General features: G+C 32.7%; 1 protein-coding gene and 1 long non-coding RNA gene across 2 annotated transcripts in view; one reads left to right on the top strand and one right to left on the bottom strand.

The window, feature by feature from the left end:
• Window positions 1-23,524, bottom strand: part of LOC108557033 — a 49,476-nt gene extending 25,952 nt beyond the window's left edge. The window contains exon 1 of the mRNA XM_017913407.1: window positions 23,023-23,524. Coding sequence (XP_017768896.1) covers window positions 23,023-23,296 — 274 coding nt within the window. The 5' untranslated portion in view covers window positions 23,297-23,524. The remainder of the gene's footprint in view (window positions 1-23,022) is intronic.
• LOC108557034 lies at window positions 23,455-23,978 on the top strand. Its single transcript, XR_001890843.1, has 2 exons — window positions 23,455-23,536; window positions 23,688-23,978. It is a non-coding gene; the product is annotated as an uncharacterized LOC108557034 (long non-coding RNA).
• The last annotated feature ends 280 nt before the right edge of the window (window positions 23,979-24,258 follow it).

Below are 24,258 nucleotides of genomic sequence, written 5' to 3'. Positions count from 1 at the left end.
CATGGTTGCTCGGAAATATGTTCATTAATCCCTAATATCAACGTGTTGGCAGGCGGCGAGGATTGCGTAAGAATCTGGATGAAAACGTAAATAAATAAGTAACGTCGGAGACCTCGTGGTGCGCGTTTTTGGCACTGCATAAGTTCTAAGGCTAAGCCGGTTGCGTAAGTCGCCGTAGTCAACAACAATGGAGCTAGGATTTCGCGAACTGAATTGATTGCCATAACGGTTTATTGTTTACCGGACCAATGTTGACGACGGAGTCATTATTATATCACTGCGTTAGTATTATATAAATGTACTAAAAAAATATAGATATTTTTTATATAATTTCGGATTAAGAGCCAAGGAGCACAAACAACTAGTAGAGAGACTAAAAAAAAACTATTTACTGTGATAAACATTCCCACTTCAATGAAACATCAGATTAAATTGCGGCGAAGGCCGAATTTTCGAAGTCTCCATATATATATTATTTTTTTTCTTAATACGCACGCACATTTACTTCCACCATGGGAGACGCAAAATGTGTGACAATTTCGACACATACTCACATACGCATATATCAGTTTGTGTATGCGTATATGTACATGAAGATACTATGGGTGTATGTGTATGTAGCAAGCGGTATACTTACACGCGCGCATTTTCGTTGCCGCCAAGATTAGACTTAATTATTCGGAGGGGAACGGTGAGAGGTCTTATTTTGAGGGCTTTGTAATTATGGCGACGGCACCGCGGGCCCCGAAGTCTAATGACTTTATTAAATTACATTTGAAGGCGATTAAGACGTCGATTCCCATAAATCAATGGGTCGGAACCGGAGCCGAGCCAGAGTGAAACAAAAAGGGAACAAAATATAGACTCTGTTATATACATATACATAAAGGTCTATATATATATATAGATCATTTTATCGCGTGATCATATTATCGCAATCAGTGGAACAGTAAATCCTCGAGTGGTCTAATTAAATACCTCAAAAAACAATAAACCAGGATAAAGGGAAATGAAGTTATCCTATAATTGGTCTTTGAGGACAACTGTGAAGATGGTACAACTAAATCAGATAATGTAAGTTATGTAATAATACTGTTTTAGTTTCTAAAACTTTTAAAATAAAACATCATTTACATATGCTGATTCAGATAATTATCACAATTAGTAAAACTGTAAATCTCATGGATTTAGTTATTATATTGTAAGTTTTACTTTAAAGATGGTACAGTTTTACGAGTCTATATGTGCTGATGATGATGAGACAGTGAGATGAGAGCAGTTGCATTTAAAGCCCCACGGGTATATTAATACTATCCGAGACAGGAGCTGGCATCGTTCGGGTGGTTTATTATGCGCGGTCGGAAAATTGCACGCGTTGCGGCCCAAATTGGGCCGGACCAAAGACAATGGGGTCCATTCAGGCATTCCCGGATTATTTAGAGAGTCGTCCCGAAGGGGAAACGTTTAATTAAATTGGGGGCCAACGCATCCCTCTGCTCCGAGGATGAATCACCACCGCACGCGAGTTACATCATCATCATCTGTACGAAAATCACGTTATTCCGAGTATGTCCTATCGCCCTGATGACCCTGCGACACTTTTTCAACTCAATTAGTCATTTTCTATTATGACATCTCTCGTACTAGCTGGTTATACATAGACACCCAACACCGACATTGAACTGATTTCATTAAAATAAGTACTTGCCATCGAAAATAGTTGTCTTTATATACATCAAACGATATTTTGCATTACAGATCGACAATTTTCATTCTCATGAGCAGAAAATGTAATAACAACTTCTTTAACACAAGATAATTATATAAAATAAATATAATTTTCAATCTGAGATTCAAAATATTGATTTTTAAACATTTTTAAAATTGTATTATTGTTGAAATTTTCAATAGTAAAATTATAAATATTTTTTAACTAAAAACTGTTAAGAAACAAATATTTATATATGCAGATTCAGATAATTACAAATAATCATTTACGTAGTAGAAATGCTTTTAAGAATCATGTATTAACTGAATTATTTAAATATTTACTGATCACGGTGGTCTTAAAATGCACAACATTTACTTGTTAATGTAAGTCATTCGATTATTATAATAATAAGGTCAACATACTTACATGAATGCATTTGTATATTTAAACACACATTTGTATACGTGAAACGTATAGTTAATGCCAAATAAAGGTTGGATATCCGTCCATGCTTTTATATTTAAATTTAATAAGCAATATATAAGAATTTAATACAAAATCGTCGCTATGTAAAGTTAAGTTGCTTATCGTTTTCAAAACTATTTATAAAATAAATAATTAAATTTATCACGAATGAATTACTTTGCTTTAAAAAAAGTAAATATTTGAATAATTTAGGTTTATTAAAATAGGTTTTATATATTTTGATTTTTACCAAGTAACATAATATATAGATTTTAAACCGGTTTATATATAAATATATTTGATATATTTGATACAAAAAAATATATAATCTTTTTGGTAACTAAAATTCATAGAAAATGTAGCTTTGATGTGGATATTATTAATTATTGGTGGAATCGACCTCGGGTCACAATTTGCTACGCTATAAAGATTGCTTTTAATTGAATTTATTATCAATTATTAAATTATAGCGATAATTGGAAGCATTTAAATCGGAATGAGCAACATATCATTATTTCGTAAGAAAACACTCTAGTCTATTTTGAGAATAAGTAAAAAATTGCAATAAAAACAAAACTATAACTATAAATTATATAACGCTAATATTATTTATAAAATTAACTAAATTCACTATTTCATTATTGTACACATTTACATAGACAATTTGTCAGCACTGAAATGATTGATGTCTTTAGCATCTTATATATATATAAAAAAAACGTGAGATGTAAATTAGTTTTAGCATAATTTGTACATTTATAATTCTATATACAGATATAGTAATAATTTGTTTTAACTGATCATAAAATATAAGGTTTTTGATAATTTATCAATATAAACTTATTTGAAACTAATTCTGAAAATATTACTTTTTAATTATAAGCTATATGTTTAGATGTTAGAGATCTATATGAATTTGGATGCATTGCTCGTGATGGTAACCCTAAATCGTCATTGACACGTAACAAAAAAGCAAAAACTGTGATATACCAAGAGTTGTCTGACAACAACTATTCAGTTTGTCTCCGATACAAAAGAAAATAATCCAAATTCTCAAATTTAAAGTGTTTTTGTTGTTTGTTTAAAATAAATTTATAGAATTGAATTGGAGACAAAAATATTTAAACTTTAACAAATGACATCTTTTAATTTAAAAAATTATGATAATACTAAAAAGTTTAGAAATATCTTTAATTGTAAGCAAAATTTTTGGATAAATTGCAATGTTACGCATTAAGTGTAAATAATAATCTAAAACACAAATCAAAACGATAAGTAACTTGTCTAGAATACATTATTTATTATCTAGATCTTAAGTATCTTCAATTTTTGGTTTTGGCAATTTGTATTGAGGCTACGTATTTTTTAAGTTAATGCATCTTAAAATATGCGAACAGATTATTTGAATATTTTATCAGTTTAATCAAAGATTAGATTAGTTTGAGATTACATTTTTCATGTCATGCATTGTAATAATTAGAAGCTGGATAAATAAGACAATTGATGTTCAATATTAGTATAGTGGATTTTCCAATTTGGGAGGAACGCGACTTTAGTCTGAAATTGGACATGAAACAACATAATATAAAAAAAATATATATGTATATATAATAAAAAAAAAGGGATTATCCACGAAGCAACAAACTTATTGGCATGCACAGTGAGAGAAGTATCGTGGTGAGTTCGGTGTATCTTGGAAAAACCTTTAGGAAACTTCATCGGAATTCAGACGTCGCTTGCGAATCGAGATCTGTAAACGCAGGTGGAGTCACGTACGCCTGTCGCATAATCAATACGAAATACATCCTATTTAGATTATGCCACACTTCAATCATCACATTGATAATCCCATATCAATTTTATTTTATAAATTATACAAAATATAATACGTATTTAGAATTTAAACTCGTGCAAAAAAAAAAACAATATGTTTAGAAACTCGAACAAAAACTCAAAAGTCGTACAAATAATAACGTCTGCTTTGTAATAAAAAAAAACATAAAATTAAAGAATAAATAATATTAATTTATCACAATTAAACTATTATTATTATTGATTGATTAAAAAAATTGTCCATTATAAATAAATAAAAATTGTAAATTTGTATTTATTATAAAGATTAACACAAGATTTGAATTTGCTGCAGTAAAGAGTTGGAAAGACCAAAAAAAAAACAATTTGATACTTTACTGCACAAATGGCGGCAAATTCAAATCTTGTGTTAATTTTGGGACACCCTTTATAAACATTGAAGTTATAAATATTTTTGTGCAAATACCGTTAAATCAGGTACAATCATACACGAGTCGTGTAACTTTAGCTAAGTCATTATTAGATAAAAGGTTGATAAAGTGGGCTCAATAAAACGAAATGAAATGGCGGAACGCAAAAACCGAGCGCCCCCCACGATTCTCGTTGTTATTATTATTATTATTATTATCATGATCATCATTGCCATCATCATAAAGATTTTTTTAATGCTTTCGCATCCTTACGCTCAACACTCTTTTGTGCTCATGGTTATTCCATATTCCTTTTTCTCTGGCGCTGCTCCGTCCATTCCGGTATTACGTGACCGAAGCATTACATCGGCTGCCGCTTCCTGCCGCCTTAATGTCCGCGAATTAACCATTACAAAATCGAAATCGTATTTATAACCAGTTCTCGCACTTCTTTTTTGTCTTTAATTTATATCGAAACGACTTATTTATAACAACTTCCACAATCTGAGTTGTTCCTCCTCTGGTTTTGTTTGCTCTACGAATGGTTCACAGCCCTTGGGCGGAATAGGCGGCAATTGAATTTGCTTTGATCGTAAGTGAGCAAATACCTGGGCAACAAGAGATGCAAAATCAAGGGGGGAAAATGGTAATTGCAGGCCGATAATGACGGGTGGTTAAGTGGATCAGTGGTAGTTTAGATTTTGATAAAGTAACGGGGCAAAACCACTAAGGTGCCCACTAGTTTGTTTCTTCTTTCCTTCCTCTCCACCGCCATCTCAGTACTTTATTTTTTTTATTCGTGAGAGGTGTTTTTGTTTTCTTGCTTGTTTTCGGGTTTCTTGTTCCTTTTTTTTCCTCGTGTTTGGTTGTTCTTCGGAGTCCTTTGTTCATGGCGCGAGGGGGGTTGGTTTAGGAAACTCTAGACAGACAATTCCCATATGCACGTGATTCTGTTGTTTAGTGTGTGTATAGAGATGGGTACAAGTATTGATGTATCGAAATGACTGGAAGGCGTCTAATATATCACGCGAATGGGGTAACAAGAAATGGGTTAAATGATTCATCAAAAGGCTGGATGATCTGAGGATGAAGCCGAGAACAGAGGGGGCAACAACAGCCGCATTACTTTATACCGTGTTATTACGGATCCCTATAAATAATGGAATAAAAAGCTATAAATATCAACAGGGCCGGAGAGCCGACCACTAATGAGATCGGAACCAGGCGCTGATAAATTTCCCGTTCGGAGCCCCCCCGATATTATAAAAACACATTTGAATATAAGGACCCCCAAATTTATGAAATAGATTTGCCGATATAAATTAGAAACACGGACGAGCGGGGAGGAAGGATTTAAAAAAAAAAGAAGAGAAGATGATGATGATGAAGAAAAAACACTCCACCCAGATATGCCGCAGACTAGAAGGGATCGGTCTCAGACTGATAACTAGGAAAGGGGCGAGAGAAACAGAGATAGAGAGAATAGAAATTAAAGCGCATCTCCGTTTTGACACCCCGAAGTAACTCATAATTCATTAAGTAAATGGACGATGAAACTGGTCTCTGCCCATTACGAGATTACAACTTAAAAATTAAAAAAATAAACCATAGATTTAAAAAAAAAATCATCTCAATCTTAATTATTTTCTACAAATATTATTATAAATTTAATTAATTTTTCGTAACTAATAAAAAAATAAACTTTATTTGTTTTTATTTCACTTTTTTAATTACGCAATTTCAGAAAATATTTTTGTTATTGAATAACAAACATTTGTTAAATAGTTATGGATATTCAGTATAAGCAAGAGTGGAATTATTATGAAAATAATAAGGCACGACAAACTTATTGTTCTTAAACAATCGGTGCTTTAACTCGACGGATGTGGTAGACATCGTTTGCGGTTATTGCGAATGTAGGTCGGAATGCTTTTGAAGATTTGGTTTGCCACGTATACGAGGTGTTTAAAGTTACACTTTTTAACCAAACCCGGAAATGGCGCGTGGCGGGATTTTCAAATTTGCGGTAAGATAAATAAATAAATAAATGAATGCGGTAGAATTAATGATAAAAAAAGTGCTGTATTCGCGAAATTGTCTAATCTAGTATAGATAAAAAAAAACGAAAGATTTTATTAAATAATATCGAGATGGAAAAAGGTCGTTAGCCCTGTTTATCTAAACCACTTAGTATATAGACTTTAGTCTATAATTAAAATACAATTTTATATTTAAGTTTTAGACATTTCTGATTATATCATTAGATCATCATTATATGTTCTTACAAACTGTATACGTTTGAAGAGTGGATAAATTCTGCTCACTAGACTTTTTTTGACTGCTCCAAAAAGGGAATATTACGTTCTTGATAATTTTGTGTATTATTTGTATATATTAAATTTATTGAACCAAAAGAAGAATCTTTTGTCTGTAGAAAAATTGGGTAAATTAAATAATTATGTTAAAATAAAAATAAATAAGACAAATGTAGGTGTTAAAGTTTCTAAATCGAATGGCGGTATTTCATGTCTAGCCAACAAAAAAAATATATTTATACGAAAATATCCATTGCGAAATGATTGACAATGACTGCCAAAAATTCAATATTTTTGAAACAATTTTATATAAATAATGTGCATTTTTTATTTTTATAAAATTATTTAATTTTATTTATTATTAATTTATTGTTGCAAAAAATATCAGTAATAATTTTATACAGATTTTTTTTTAATTAAAAAGTTATGAATTTATGCGCATTATATGCGAGTATTATATTCGAGATTTTACTGTAATTGAAATGCGATTGAAAAAAAAATGTACTAATTACCCATGGTGGAATTCGTTGGGTCTCTTGAGTCATCTGAATCATTATATGAGGATGAGAGTCAGGTCGAGAGGCTCAGTAGCCAACACTACCCTGGTGGTTTCCTAGCATTGTAATTACGAAACAAATTGGCGGCACAATTTTTGCAGCCGCATCGCGTGCACACAGGGTACAAATTATATAGTTCTTCACTTTGAAATCGTACACGAGTTTTCGAGGTTCAATAAAAAAAAAACCGACAGGCGCTTATTGAATTAAATGAGAGCCGTGTACAGGATGCCAACGGGGTCAACTTTTGGGGGTCCAAGAAAAGCAGTGTCCGCCCAACAGTTGAGTTTGCCAAAGAGCCGAAAAAGGCATCCGATGGACAAACGCAAAGCAAAAAAAAACGCACACTATCCTTTAGTATAACGCATTCCTACCTATTGTATCTAACACCCATCTCCGAGTCTTATCCTCTCTAGTTTCTATTTTTTTTTGTTGTTTCTCTGGCTTCAAAACACTTACCTGAAACAGAAAGAAAACGAATAATTACAAATTGGTTTACGAGATAATCTATTTATTTATTTTTGTGTTAGAGGAGGCCTAAAACGCAAACTGATCCTGTTCCTGCGCGGATTCCTCTCGCGCGAAGGATAATAAAGCACGTGATGTCTTTATGCGTTTGGTATTATATACTTGTTTACGATCTAATAAAAATACTGGACAGACGAATTTTATAGCGTCGTTTCGTGCTACATACGTTAGAATGTACGTTGCGAAGAGAAGAAATGAATAACAGAAAAAAAAAATAACAACAGCAGCAACAACAACAACTACGTTAAATCCGCTTTTCGGAGTTTTCCATAAATCCGATGAATTCCTGCAGAGATTATCTCACGAGTTCTCTGCGGAATCCAGAAACAACGAGCATCGTCGACCCTTTCCACAATAACCAACAGATATATTTGCAAATGTGGGCCAGGTTATATTTAAAATGTATATAATACACTTCATTACGTTACACTTCCAGACTATAGTCGTTAGTTATGAAGCATTATTAATATCCATTCCCATTACACTGCGGATTGCCACAAAAAAAAACGTACACTTAAAGGAACCACTTTAAACATCATGCAAGTAAATAATACGCTAACTCAGTTTATTTCACATATTAGATGTTACATCATAATTATAATCACTTTACCAAATACTCTAATTATTTCTATTTTACTGAAATAAAATTATATTTTTTTGCGTAAAAATGAAATAAAAATCGAATATCCATTAAAAATTTTGAAAGAAAGTGAAAACGTTGGAACGTAGGCTAATTGCATTACAGTTGTCAATTGTCATTACATACAATATTCATATTGTTTAGAAATCTTCTATTTTTCTAAAGATTTATAAAAAAAATGGAATTTACCAAATAGTACACAAAATATTAAATATTTGAATTTGTACTTTTTAAGAAACTAAAAGTTGATTAAAATGAAGGTAAGATTCATTAAAATTAATATCGATTCATTCACATAAATCATCAGGACTATTTATAATTTCTGTGTCAAACGTACACATTAATTTGTCGCCTTATTAGCGTATAGGTTTCATAATTACAGACTAGATTAATGGCTATTTCATAATTAAATATCGATCTTCGTTGGTAACCGATACTCTCCGATACTTAGCATCTTAATTCAAAGGAATTCGAGTTTTTCTTCGTTACTTCATTATTTTTATATATATATATATATTTATTTTTTTTCTCTCATTCTATTTACACACACACACGGCTATTACACTATCTGGAATAGATTTCGGAATGTTTGGAAAGTTTATCTAACGTCTTTCTCTCCATTTACTCTCCATTCTTCCTCTCCACCGGAGTGTCTCCACGACCAGTTGATTCCGATCGGAATCCAGAAATTGCTTTCGGTAATTTGGAGATCGGATTAAATTATCACTCGACGACGATTCCAGTTATCGTCCATCAGGATCTAACTTATCGGCGCCCGGCATCGGCTCTCGCCAAGATCGAGACAACCTCCTGGCTGTTATCAAACGCGTTACGCAACCGACGCCGTACGATGGTTATTTGCATAACCATCAATGATTGTTCTAGTTTAGGATATGCTTTAATCACACGAAGATGATCCACATTAACCAAATCAAATACAGATATAATAATGATCAAGTGTTAAAAGTTAAAAACCGCCATAAAGAATAATTTTTAATGGGTTTTGGAAAGAAATTTCCGCTGTAAGATTGCGGATCTCGCCCTGTGTCGTTGTAAATCGTTTGTTTGGATCGCGATGCATATTTCAATATTATTTGCATTGCAAATCGTTCATGTATCTGAGACTTCCATGCATGCGCGTCCCTCATCTTGTTTTATTGTCCTCTACCTTCGATCCTTGTTTTTTTTTCTTCGTATATTGCATATATATAAATTGTTATTTCTCGTTTTCTTCTTTCCCTTCGGCGCTTGAAGAAGACGCAGGGAGGAATGATCGCACACCCCTAACCCTAAACTGTCACAGAGGATAGGCTCACATAAATCAATGTAGATTATAAATGTAGGCGTTGTCATAATTAAGTAAAGTGAGCTTAGCGCCGGTTACAATGGTGCCAACAATCGAACCCCCCAGATCCCACGGCAAATGAATGATGGACGTGTCGAAGTTACATCATTATGTCGACCCACGGGCGACCCTGCCCAGCGCAACCCCCAATATCCTATCAATTTTACGTTGTTTTTTTTACATATTCATATCCAACGTAAAATCTCGCAGCACCGCATCGACCATCATTTACCAAAGTCCAAGACGCATTCCGTTTCCAGCAGCGTCAAAGACAAGTAACAGAGGAAAATAAACGAAAGTGAAAATAATATTTGAAAAAAAAAACGGCGGAAAAGAAAAAAGGAAACGTTTTTGAAGAAAAGAATTTCAGTTATAGGCATAGATTAGATTATTCAAATGGGTAAACATCGTTTAATTAGGTATATTCAGGTGCGTTGATACGAATCGGTCTCGTGTGTTCAGCGGAGTTGATTTAAATGGGACTGATTAGCTGGATGAATAGATTTTTCAATAAATCGACTCGGTCCCTTACATAATTGGACAGCGAAGCCCCGAAATTAATTAAACGCAGTCATCTTAAATCACATCCATCGTCTGGTCATAAAATTGAAACAAGTTTTTGTTGTTGTTTATATTTATACGTTATACCTATCGCCGTTCGATCCAATAATAATCAAGAATATGACTTTATTAAATTTTATCTACAGCTTCTGTCCTACGTTAAATCTTAATTAAAGACGACAGAAACTATACTAAAATTTTATATATACATATTTTCTTATAAAATACTTATTTTTATAAAAAAAAAACTACTAAGAATTGTATTTCAATTAATACTTTAATAAATTTTATAACAAAAGCATTGTGTTTAAAAAAGTATGAATCAAATATAATAAAACCTCAAAGTCAGTTAAAATGTTGAAATATTCGTACAAAAATTGTGCATTGTCCAATTTAAAATAAAACCTATAGTTTTATGAAATTTATACACTTTTTCTGTCTATTACTTTTTGGATTTCGTTAGAGTCGCTTGATAATGTTAAATTTTGTTTATTTTAGGTTGAGTGATGCATTTTATTATCTGAAAAAGAAGTTATATAATTTGTGAATTTGAATAATAGAAATTGTATTTCAATTAATAGTTTAATAAATATTATAACAAAAGCATTGTGTTTAAAAAAGTATGAATCAAATATAATGTAAAACCTCAAAGTCAGTTAAAATGTTGAAATATTCGTACAAAAATTGTGCATTGTCCAATTTAAAATAAAACCTATAGTTTTATGAAATTTATACACTTTTTCTGTCTATTACTTTTTGGATTTCGTTAGAGTCGCTTGATAATGTTAAATTTTGTTTATTTTAGGTTGAGTGATGCATTTTATTATCTGAAAAAGAAGTTATATAATTTGTGAATTTGAATAATAGAAATTGTATTTCAATTAATAGTTTAATAAATATTATAACAAAAGCATTGTGTTTAAAAAAGTATGAATCAAATATAATGTAAAACCTCAAAGTCAGTTAAAATGTTGAAATATTCGTACAAAAATTGTGCATTGTCCAATTTAAAATAAAACCTATAGTTTTATGAAATTTATACACTTTTTCTGTCTATTACTTTTTGGATTTCGTTAGAGTCGCTTGATAATGTTAAATTTTGTTTATTTTAGGTTGAGTGATGCATTTTATTATCTGAAAAAGAAGTTATATAATTTGTGAATTTGAATAATAGAAATGCATAAAAAATATCGCCATCTCGCGGATATCGACTGAAGTTTGTTGTAACTGGACAAGTGAAATACGGTTGAGGTAGGTATGAATGAAATATTTGTCCCTCCAGCTGGGTGGAGGGTATTGGTAGATCCATTTAAAAACTAATTAAATTACGTTTTCCTGAGGTATGCGTGCGTGCGTTTGTCTTGTTTCGACGCTGTTACGAAATTAGTTTATGTGATTGGGATGAATGAGCTGGTAAGGTGACGTGCGTGCGAGCGGCCGATAAATCATAAGGTATTTTCCGGGACCACCCCATCGCACGTAGAAAGGCAACAAGGGTCGGTCGGAAATAACGAGGTCGTAAAAATAGGGCCGACGTTTTCCTGTCCCTTTTGGCCCGCTGCAGCGTTGATTACAAAATGCTGCTACGTACAAATTTATGGCATGCTACATTTGTCCGGTCGCCTCAATTGGATTGGTTTGTCCCGGCCATATTCCGCCGTACCAGAGCACAGCACAGAGTGTTATGGTCAAGTGAAATTGAATAACTTATCGGATGATTTATGGCAGTCGCCAGAAGCCAATAATTAGGGTTATCGCTGACATTGGCTGGCGATTCCAATTTTCTCTGATGCAGAGGAAACCAGCAAACTGGATCAACTGGCTGATTGGCCACTTATCGTCTCCCGACTTCCCTATTATCACTCTCATTCTACCAGTCGTCCTGTCCTAGCACTCCGCCAAGTGATATAATCGTCCATCCGTGGCGCTTCTAAAAATATTCGCGCGATTCAATTACGCCTCGGCCGTTTTTCAATTAACATCCAGAGAGAGCCGAGGTCCTGTCCAGCCCTGCCTAACAGCATAATAGCCGTGCCTTAAAAAGCAAATATTCATTTAGCCGGAGATTAATGCCGGTGAGGGCATTTATGCAAAACGCACCGAACGTGTAATTTAAGGCCGCTGTATTAAAGGCTGTAAAAACTAACAGCTAGATTTAACTCGCAGTTATCCTTCGTACATAATGCGCACCCTGGTAACGATTTTGTATACTTTAGCAAATACTTGACGGATCCGGTGGCGTTTGACTCCTTACATCCATAGACAGTCAAATCGTTTCCGCAAACATCACTAACGAGGACCGTCAATATTTGTCACCCGAATCCCACGCACAATACCAGATACTGAAACCTTCACGCATATTATCTAATCAATCAATTTGTAATCCGTTCAAATCCGACATGCTTCTTCACTTATTTTAATCCAAACAGTTCAAGACCAAACTTTTACAATCAACTTAATTTTTAATTAAAAAAAAAAAACATAATTATACCATAAAAATGGAATTTCATAAATATAAAATTTATTGAAATAATTTCAATTAATTCATAAAATACAACAAAAAATATATCTAATAAAAGTTTTAAATTGTATTACACAAAATATAATTTTTAAAATTTTCTAATAAACAAATTTTAAATGTTAAAATATATTAATTTCTTGAAAGTAAATCTAAAATTATAATATTTTTTTTTAATTTCACTTCACAATATATAATAATGTGTAATTATATTAAATATATACTATGAGCATAATTTTAGAAGATGCACAAGGAAAATAATCAATTTAAATACTTAATTATGCTTTTGAAGATTATAACGTGTTCATTGTAATTGTCTGACGTAATTATTTTCTATTTGTTTATTGAAGTATAGATAATTCCTCAAGTTTTAGCTACAAGAATTTTAAACAATTTTATTATAAACATTTTACATAATTTTTATGTTAGAAAGTATGTGATATATGTAATTTTTATTTGTTTATTTTGTCTATAACTTTATGTAATTGTTTGTAAAAATAATTTTCTAAATCTTTATTTAAATATAAATATATTACAAAAACTGATCATTATTTCATACGTAAATTTAAGATATAAGATGGAAATTATCTAAGAACCTTTCGAAGCTCCACTCTCCAAAAACTGCGCTTAACCTACATCATATAATAGTTTCGGTCACCTTCTAAATCAATTCTATACCATTGGAACGCCGTCAAAAAATATAAACGAATACAACACAAACAGTTGACGATAATAATAAGATAAATCCACTATTGCCAAGAAGCCAAATCTCAAGGATTCAACAAAACAAAAACTTACATTATTCTCACCGTTTTCTCTACTTCTTACTTGTTTTTTTCGTCACTCAGCTACTGTTTGAAGAAAACCAACAAGTATCCAAATCTGAGAACTTCAATATCGTTTAATTGCTAAGAGCGAATTGAATTTTTAATAAAATACTAGCACAAGCTCGCAGCATTTTTGGTTGATACGAGTCCGTGCACGCGAGTGAAGGTAATCTTACATAATTTGTACAACGAGAAGAACGCGACCTTGCGCATGTATAAATATATCGAACTGCACGTAAACCTGAGCAATCTGTACGATGTTCTTTAAAATGTGTTAGTTTCATCAGAAATTCGATTTGCGTAACGGGGAATGCGCTTTCGTTAATTGAAATCGGACGTTGCGTAATGCAAGGATGCCGCCGTGATTCGATACAATTGGCAATCTATTCGCAAGCACGAGGTTATCTGATCTCTTTCTTATTTCTATGCTCATTTAATTGGATTATTTGTTCAGCGTTTTACACCAGTTTCCACCAGGATTAAAGTTTTCCGTCAAAATTTAAGTGCTGTTTTTGATTTATTTATACAACGTATTTTTGGTCAATTAGCATAAACATGAAATTTACGACGAAATCCTCGTACGACAGATGAAGAAAAGTAGACACATACATATACAAATTTTTCTGTGTATTGGTTTCGTTGACGGCGTTCGCTTAAAAGGTGTTTTTCTTTAATAATACCGGGTCGTAAAGCAATTTGATGTTTGTATGAAATCCATTGCCCAATATTTCGTTTGGTTTTAAAAAAGCTGTTATTTGTCTTCTCTCATTCTACCTCTTCTTTTGACGTCAAATATAATAACAAACAAACGTATTTTGATTTTTTATTTTAAATTAAAATTACATCAAATATAATAACTTTCGGATCTAACGAAAGAATATTTATTAGATTGTTATTGGACCTTCTATAAAAATGTTATTACTGTAAAATAAACTGGTAATACCGGAATTTAGTACTAAACACGTGAACCGATAATATGACTGCTATTAAATGGAGTGTTTCAACTATATAGCCTACATCTGGTTATATATGAAATTACAACACGTAAAAACAATGATAATTATTTTATATTTCAGCTTTTTTACAAATTAAAATTTTTATTATTTTTTTAAATGTGTTCACACGGCATTAAATTAGAATTATTCGTTATGTATTGATGTTTGGCCAATAAATTATTATTATTTATTATAAGAATTAAGATTCTAGAAAGTGCAGGATTTAAATTTGAAATAATTGTTATTTAAAAAATATTATATTAAATAATCACACCATTTTACGTTAGAGATTTCTAAAATAACAAAGTTTGAAATGTATTAACAAAAATTATACATTTTAAGTAATTCTGAACAAATGTTTTGTCGTAATAAAAAAAAATGAAAAATGTTTTGTGAAATGGAATGTCTACTAAAAAAAAATAAGATCTGAAAGAATAATATTCGCAGTAAATGTGTAATCGTTATTGGAACAATAGCTACGAGTTGCGGAATAATGAATTATAACAATTCTATAATTAGAACGTTAATTTATGTCGAACGGAACGCGAGCGGCTTTTCCACAATCAATAAAACAATCTAAGCAGTTCCGTGCCGCGGCCGAGAAACCTAGGATCGAGCATGTTATGTAACCGACGAAGAAGTCCATCATTCATCCGAATAACATCCCCAAAAAATCCGAGTAAACGCCAGCCACGTACGTCGCATTCGATTCAATTTAAGTAGATTAAATATTTAAGAAGCTCTCTCCGCATCCACCGAAGGTCAACAGAATCGTCGAAGCCGGAATCCGGATCCTCCGAGCGTTAATTCCTCCAAGTAAAGTAAAGCAATAAAGAAACTTGAAAGAGAAAAACTAGTGAAATAGTGGTTATTTCGAGACGTCGCTTTTTTCTACAAGTTAAATGTAAAAATACGATTCCCAAAGTTTCGAGCAATTCCCTTGTTCTCCGGTAACGCGCTTCCTCTCCTTCTATATATACGCACGCATATAAACGCATTTTTGTCTGTGTAATTGTTGCATGCCGGAAAAGAAGAACAAGAAGGAAAGGACGAACGAAAAAAAAAAGATGCGTTTCCGCGTATAAATAGAAGCTACAATAAACGCGCGATTTAGGTGCGAGGCGATTCGGTACGGAACCCGTAAAGTCTTTTATGTTTACATAATAAATTTTAATTCGAAATAAACCTAAATTTAAGCCCCGCGCTAAAGTTTTTAATGGCCGCCGTTTGTTTTCGAGTGAAAGCAAACGGATTCAATAACCGTGTGTACGTGCGTGTCTTCGTGTGTGTGTGTGTGTGTGTGTATATCTGTCTGTAAGTGTGTCTGTGTGATTAAACTTGAAAAGGCGATTACGCAACGCCGCGGTTCCTAGTCGTATGGAATTTATAAAATGTGTAAATTAACCGGGGATAAATTAGAAATTATTTACCATCGCGGCTAAATAAACTCGTTATGATGGGTTTCAGTGGAAAAGTCACTGCTCTATCCGCTGCCTCTAGTTTCTCTGAACAAACGCACTCGTTCCTAAGATCACCCGGAGAAACGAAAAGCGAGGATGAGAAGATGAAAATTATACAAACAGGAGAAAGAAGTACGCATACATAACTTCCATGTATGCATTCCCATTAGATATATGCATTATGCATTTCGACCATTCTATTCAGAATAAGCCGAAAGTCAAAGAATACGCCCGCAATTCATTCACTACTACCTTCTTCTTTTTTATATACATTTTATAAATTATCCCTTAAAAAATTGTATATGCGAATATTTAAAATTCATTACACATAAATTTTCAATGACATTTACTTAGTTTTCTTTTCTAATTATATTGAAAGTTTTTTTTTATAACAAATTTTATTTTAATTTTTTAAAATTATTGGTGCGCAAGATTTTAGCGCTAGTTATATAATTCCTAACAAAAGTTTAATAATTGATATTTAACAGTTATATAAATCTATTATAAGTTATTTAAGTTTACATTTTGGTATCAGTGTTGATTTATTTTAGATGCTTTAAGTTAGTAATAGTGGACGTTAATAATATAACACAAATATAGTATTATTAATATATTTCTCCAATAAATTACATGTTGTCTCATAGATAACAAACTTTTTTTCTCGTTTGTTTGTTTGTTTCCATTTGCTTATAAATTTGTTTTGTTTTTGTACAAAATCACAATCAAATTGTGCCTAAAAAAACGCGTCTGTATGAATGAAGTAAACTAGAGTACTTCATTTGTTGGTCATCAAATAAACGTGATTATTGTGAAACTTTTTCCTCTTCTTCCTTCTCCTACATCTCACATTTTTTTAATAGAGAAGTCCACATTTCCTACTGCTCATAATTTATGTGACTTATCAGTTGGAAGTTAAACAGAAAAATACGTGTGCTCGTAAACAAATACAGTTTTAATCAGAACGAAAATAGAATATCTGAATGCACCAAAGTCCTTATTTAAATGAAGCATGGATAAAATTTTTGGCTTTAAACACTAAACGTAAATAATTCATTACAAATCTCCAAAAAAACAATTAATTATTTATTATTACTTACAAATATATACATTAATCAATTAAATTTCATATAACAAATAATTTAATTATTGAGTTATCTTTACAACGAATTAATGAATATAAAAAAATCATAATTTTACGTTTTTTTAATTACAAATTAATACATTATCAATTTAATTTTACTTGTTTTTTTTTTAAATTGATTAATCGTTTTGTCTCCAAATAAAAAATAAAATAATTGGTGTTATTTTAATAGTTTATTGTTAGGTTTAGAAGCGTTTAAATCATGTCCATCGGTATAAATAAGTACGCGTCCTTCGAATCAAACATTTATAATGCAAATATAAAAATAAGCAAAATCCCGGATTGGTATTTATATATAAGTTACACGTCCAAATATTACATATATTTAGAACGCAGTTTTGAATGAATTTCGGCTAGTTTAATATAAAAAAAATGTTGATTGATCAATTATGGTTTAATAATCACAATATTTATTGCCACAATTGTAAAATTAAAAATTATTAAAAAAATATGAAAAAAAAATTGTAGTTGTAATTTCAAATTAAATTTTCGATAATTACATGTGATTTATGAAATTGTAAAATTGTTGTTGTAACATGTTATTTGAAATAAATAATGGAGTTGAAGTTATTTTTAAGATAAGTGTTGAATATTTTCAGTTTCCTTGGAAGAACAGTGAACTGCAAACGTTTGCAGAATATATGTCACATAAGTATATATAATTTGACGTGGAATGTCCAATTAACGTTCTTTCGGCAGGTGAGGTGGGTCACGCTTCTATGGTTAGGATTTGGTTATCTGGTGATCGGATTGTGGCGAGGTGTAAGCTTATGAGAAGAAAGGCATAGCGTTAGAGCGAGGATAACGCGCGGCACAGAATGGTGTCGTTAAAAGGGTCGTAAGGTTTCGATTCGTCCTGATATTCGGGTATATAGGTATAGAGTTCAGCGGCACGTTCGTGGGTGACACGCGCTCAATTTAGTTCGCGACGTAGTCGCGTCAGTGCGTCCAACTATTAGCGTCAGGTGCTAAAATAAGCTTTGACCTATGTTATATCTACAGCAGCGACAGTCAGGCATGGAGGACAGGCATGGAGCGCTCGTCGCACAGGTTGTAAGCACATTGTATCCGTCCATCCGTCGGCTGTCCTCGTTGCTTCCAAATCCTAGAAAACCAATATCCAAATACGAAATCTCCTCTCAACATTGTTACAAATATTCCATACAAGTACATTTCATACTATAACGGACACCAAATTTACAGATCATATTTATGGAATGTCTACTATCTATAAGACGCACTCCAATTCTGAATCGATTTATCTGCTAATCTATTAAAATAAATATGATTTCCTAAAGAAATACAATAAAATATACATTACTTGACTTGTGATAATTATTTCAAATGTTATCCTTAATCTAATAATAAAAAAAAGGTGAAGTTATAAAAGAAAATGCATTTATTATGGTGTTTATCTGAGTAATTTAATTTTAATTTCAAATATAAAATAAATGAGTTGAGGCTATCAGAAATTAAATGCATTATGAGATTAAAAATGTATTAAATTTGCTAATCTGATAATTAAATAAATACAGTAATTAAATATTTAAAATAAATAAACAAACTTTATAAGCCGGATCAGTTACGAAACTGTTATATGTCTACGTGCTGAACAACAGTAAGGCTCGCAATTTTTAAAATTAGTCATCAATCATCCGGATTTAGTTTAGCGTCTCGACGTTTTGTTAAATAAATAACTTCGTTGTATAACAAGCTAATGACCGGACGTCGCTTTAAATATTAGGTGGTTACCTTACTAAATGCGGGGAGGCGTTGAAGTTAGTCTTTCTCTCATCAGCTACTTCATTTTTTTGTGTTACTGTATAAACATTCCATTGCGAGATTCGACTATATTTATATAATTTTATTTAAAAGTTTAATATTCGTTTAATAATAATTCAATTCATGTACGTTTATATAATAGACTTATTGCGTAGAAGTTTTCACGTTCTTCTGCGGTTTTTTTTTTGTATAAAAGTAAATCAGATGATGAACTTTGTATTATGTTCTATTATATAATTGATAGCGATGTTTGATTAAGTTTTGTCATTTCGCGTGTGTAAATCATTGAAGATGTAGATGTTACTGTACGGAACAGAACGTTCCAGATATGCATGTTTCGTAATGCGAAGAGTAATTTATGATGCACTGGGTGTCCTCAGGTGGAGGAAGAGTATAGGCTGTGTGTAGTATGTATCATTACGGATCACTTCACGCCGCCTCACGCCGTACACGCATTAATTGCAGCAACCGGATTTTGCAGAGGATTCCTCGGACTATTGTCGCAAATTGGAAGCGACCGTCCATCCGAAACCTGAAACTTATTACCGCCAGAAACGGACTGATCAGGTTCTGCCTTGCACAGTCTGAGCCTCAAGTGCCCTTAGAGATCGTGGACTACCCAGGCAAATTAGTATATTCGCCTTTCCCAAAGGTTTTCGACCCGTTACCATTCCAAAGCGCAATTCTCCCCAATCATATTGCTAACAATCTACCCAAACAAGATTTCAACGATCTCAATGAAATCTCGTTAATATCTTGCATTAATTCACCTTAGGGAATACAAGGGGATTCGCTCCATCCCCAGGGTTTCTCATTAACAATTAAACACGTAATTATCGAATCGAAATAGGTGTCCCCTAATTATGTTGGATTGAAATTTCGTAACCTTGACACCAAAATATCATTGGCTTGGTTATTTCCTGAAAAACACGTGCGAACAGAATAAAGGATTGAAAATATTACGAAAAAAAAAGAAGAGAGTGAGATGAAAAAACAGACACAATAGTACCAGACGGAATACGTCGAAGTCGGGTTTTCAAACAAAAGAGAACACCAGAATTCCGACTGTCTGGAATAAATCAGCGTTCGCACGTCGGATTAGCATAATTCACAAATCCGTAGGATTATTTTAGATTTCGTGTTGTAGTTTTTTTTTAAATTATCATTTAAAATTTCATAATTATTCAATTTTTATCAAAGTTTTCATAGATTCTAGCAGATTATTTTCAATTGCAAACGATAGCAATTCTAGACTGTTTATCGATTTTTATCTAAACTATTGTTATACATTTAACAAACACGGGTTTCGTATTTTATAACGAAACACGAACTATTATAGAGATTCTTATCTCCACTGTAATAATAAATAAAATTATTGTCTAATACTATTTATATTATTTCAACAAATTATATTTTTTATACTATTATCGAATATTTATTGCACCTTATTTATAAACTCAATTCTCTATACAAAAAAACAATGCTGCACATGTTCATATAATAAATATAAATGATTGAAAAGTTTCACTGTTTTTGCGGTTTGATTCAATGAAAGAGAAATCGCATATTGTAATTCGGATGTTACGCGTTTCTAACAAAAAAACGTTTCGGAGATTGCATTTCGCAAACAGTTACAAAAATTTGAAAAATGTTATGTAAGTACGCGTATTTGGTGCAGAAAGACCGATGGTCCATAACCAGTTGCGGTCCATTGAATACCTTCAGTTTTTTCGGAAAAAAAAAATTGTAATTTATTGTTTAAATTGTTTTTTTTTCTCTCTCTTTTATTGTTTGCAAACTGTAAAACATCATCATTCAAATTGAATCATAATATTATCTAATGTCAATAGGTGCAATTATTGGAGTACAATAGATCAATAATTATATCGAATTTACTGTAAAGATAATAATTTATCTTAAGTGCATTCCTCTCTAAAAATTAGTATAATTCAGTTGATCTCAATTACTCAATTCTATTTGATAAAAGCAATGCGTTTTATTTGAAATATTTTTTTTTAAATGATTTCAATCCTTTTTGATATTTCCACTTTAATTATTTGGGAAATGAATATTGAGAATAAATATGTGAAAATTATAATAATTTAACTATTTTTAATACTTGGAATTTCCTACATATTTCCACTCAAGCAAAACTTATTACTTTCCTTATAAGTAAACATATAAAAAAGTGCAATCGTTTCAGAGATAATCGGAATTTGTTTTTAATGTAGGTTATATAACTTAGACTTATATCACTTACAAATCGATGTTGCAATCGACGAGCGGAATTGGAATTTCTATTGGGCGATTATATAAAATTTCACGAACATTGAAATACGCATTTGGTAGATGCGTTGTATTTCATTCATTATTATAGCAGTAAAAAATGGAATTCCCCTAATAATTTTGAGTGAGTGTACAAATGAAACGTTTTTTTTTGTTTAAGAATTTCCGAAGTAACATTGTTTTCAAACATTGTGTATTATGTAACCCATTTTATCGATTTATTTCGGTTTTTAAAACAATCGATCGTAAATTCATTCACAATCTGGAGTTCCAGTCGTTTTTAGCTGAGATCTAAAAATAACTATGCAATAAATGTGCTACAATTATATAATATTTGCATACATTTCTCGCGAATAAAATTTTATTTCATTATTTGACATGTTAAAATTAATTAATTGCAATCATTTTTTTTTTCGTAAATCTTAACTGGATTTCGTATATCTACATAAAATTGTCTTATCATGAGTAAAAATTAAAAGAAAAATGTTAAATTTGTTAGAAATGCATAGTTTTTGAATTTCCAAGTATCATATTTCAATTCAATGCTTGATAATGCTTACAAATATATATTAATTTTAATAGGAAAGGAAATTTGCGGACTAATAAATTATCGGAGTTAGAATACAATTTCATTATGTAATATTTCAAAATGTAATTACTTTGAATTTTCATTGTAAAATATATAATATACGTTTTTATTGGTATAAACTAATTTTTAGATAAATTTGTTTATAAATAAGAAAATATTATTTTTCATGTACTGCAGTTTTGAATTATTTGTTCGTAATTTTTCAAAGAAGTTTAACCTCTATGAATTGTACAATTATTGCAAAAATATAATTGTAACAGATGATTTTTCTTATAGATGAAATGTATGTTTTTTGTACATACTTAAAATTTGTATGTTTTTTCTTAGAACACAAATTTAATTTTAGTATATTTCAAAGTTGTAATTTTTGAAATAAGTTTTGTAGGAATCCATTTCTCAAGCACTCAGAATTTTAAGATTTTTTTTTCAGCCGGATTATGCGATCCAAAAATACAAATATAATAGAGACATTCCTTAGACGAAACTCGCAAATGCGATTAAAGATATCGCACGTGTGTCCGAGAATATGTATTTCTTTTTTTACACAGACAAATACGAGTATTAATAGACAAACTTTTCTAAATTTTGCTTTTCCTCCTCTCACGATTTCATCGTGGCGGATTTTCGTCGCCTGACGCAATTCCGACAAGTAAAAAACGAATAGAGGTAATATATTATGGAAATTTGTACATAATTGAGGATGAGGCTCGGAGATCCGTCGTCGAGGAGGAAGGACGTGGTGGTGCCGGTTACGCAACCCTGGGACAGGTGCTCGCAACGGGACTTTATTGATTTAGGTGTGCTTAGGATGTTTCGCGCGTCTGGTTCGGGTGCACGATCGTGGGCAATTAAGATATGGCAAAGATTAGTGGCAAAGTGGGACAGTGCAGTGAGTGATACTGCGACCTCGTCGATAGGCATATAATGCAATTGCATTCGATGATGGGCTTAACGCGGAGCGGCGGATGGTAGGTCAGGAGATCGCGGTGCTGGAGGTGGCGTTTGGATATTAGCCCCGAGGATGAGGATGAGGATGCGGATGCAACCGGTGGTATTGGTGATGAATGAAGTTGAACTTACTGTAGATGCTGGAGTCGTCCAGGGTGCCGTTGACGGTACCATCGGGTAGTAGCTGCAGGTGTCTGTTCTTAATGAACATCTGAATCTTGCGGGCTGTGCCGGTGATGTGGGACAGATTGGTACTGCGCTCACTTCTTGCCGCCGAATCTTCGATGAATTGCGGCGGCGGCGATGCTTCGGGACGATTAATTCGGGCTATCTGGGGCGAAGGAGCGCAGCTAGGAAGACCACACATCACAATTACCAGTAACCCCACGAACAGCGCCTTCACCATGACTGGGACATATCCACACTCACTGTCACTCACTGCCGGGCCGTTGCCGCCACGACAACCACGACAGCCGCGATACGAGGAGCACTGCTACAACACACATAATAACATTTTCTTCCAAACATACTGTGCGCTCGGCGGCCGGGTTCAGACTGACTGCTCGACTACTCGAGACTCACGTGTATCCTTTTTGATAGCGCTATGTCTCCACAATATATACCACCAAGGATTTCGAATACAGTCGTAAGCAGAACAAAATGACGAGAGTGTAACGATAAATAGGAACGATCAGGAATTATATAAAGAAAAAAACTCTTCCCGTCTGGTCCGCGTGCTTCTTTCCTTTCTCTCTTATTATTTTTGTTTCCTAACTTTTATTTTTGGTTGTTTCTAGATTTGCTTTTCTCTCCGTCTTCTTGAATGTTCGTAACTACTTCAGTTTGTACGCGTGCCACCCTTGCGGTTCGAGTGCGCCGGAAGGGATGTTGGGTGTCGAACTGTTGACCCGGTGAACACAGAGACCATGTATCGTCCAGGATAGATGGACCTGTGCGTGTGCGTGCGTGCGCGCTGATGCTGGGATCTCTCGTAGATTCGTAGACCAGCGAACGTCTTTCGATGCGACCGAGGTGTGTCTGGAGGATGATGATGAGGCTGCAAGCGCTCGCACCGAAGCGAGGAACTGCGGCGGCTGCGTCGAAGCACTTCTATTTTATTATTACACTCCATACAAATCGCATTACCTCTGCTTAAGAGTCGCGTCATTAGTTATCAATAATAGCCCTCGAGGCTCGAGCCCTCTAGCCGCAACCGCGAATCGAACGAATCCGATGGATTGGCCGTTTCCATTGCTGGAAACCCTACACCGTCCACATCTTAATTGCCCTGTTTTCATCAGCAAAAGTGGATACTACTCCAGTTTCAGAGTTACGCTCGCGTTTACCAAACGCTACTCCACTTTCCTT

Source organism: Nicrophorus vespilloides, unplaced genomic scaffold (assembly GCF_001412225.1).
Source record: "Nicrophorus vespilloides isolate i.1.1-1 unplaced genomic scaffold, Nicve_v1.0, whole genome shotgun sequence".
NCBI classification, from domain to species: Eukaryota; Metazoa; Arthropoda; class Insecta; order Coleoptera; family Silphidae; genus Nicrophorus; species Nicrophorus vespilloides.
This window is presented reverse-complemented; position numbering and strand designations above follow the sequence as displayed.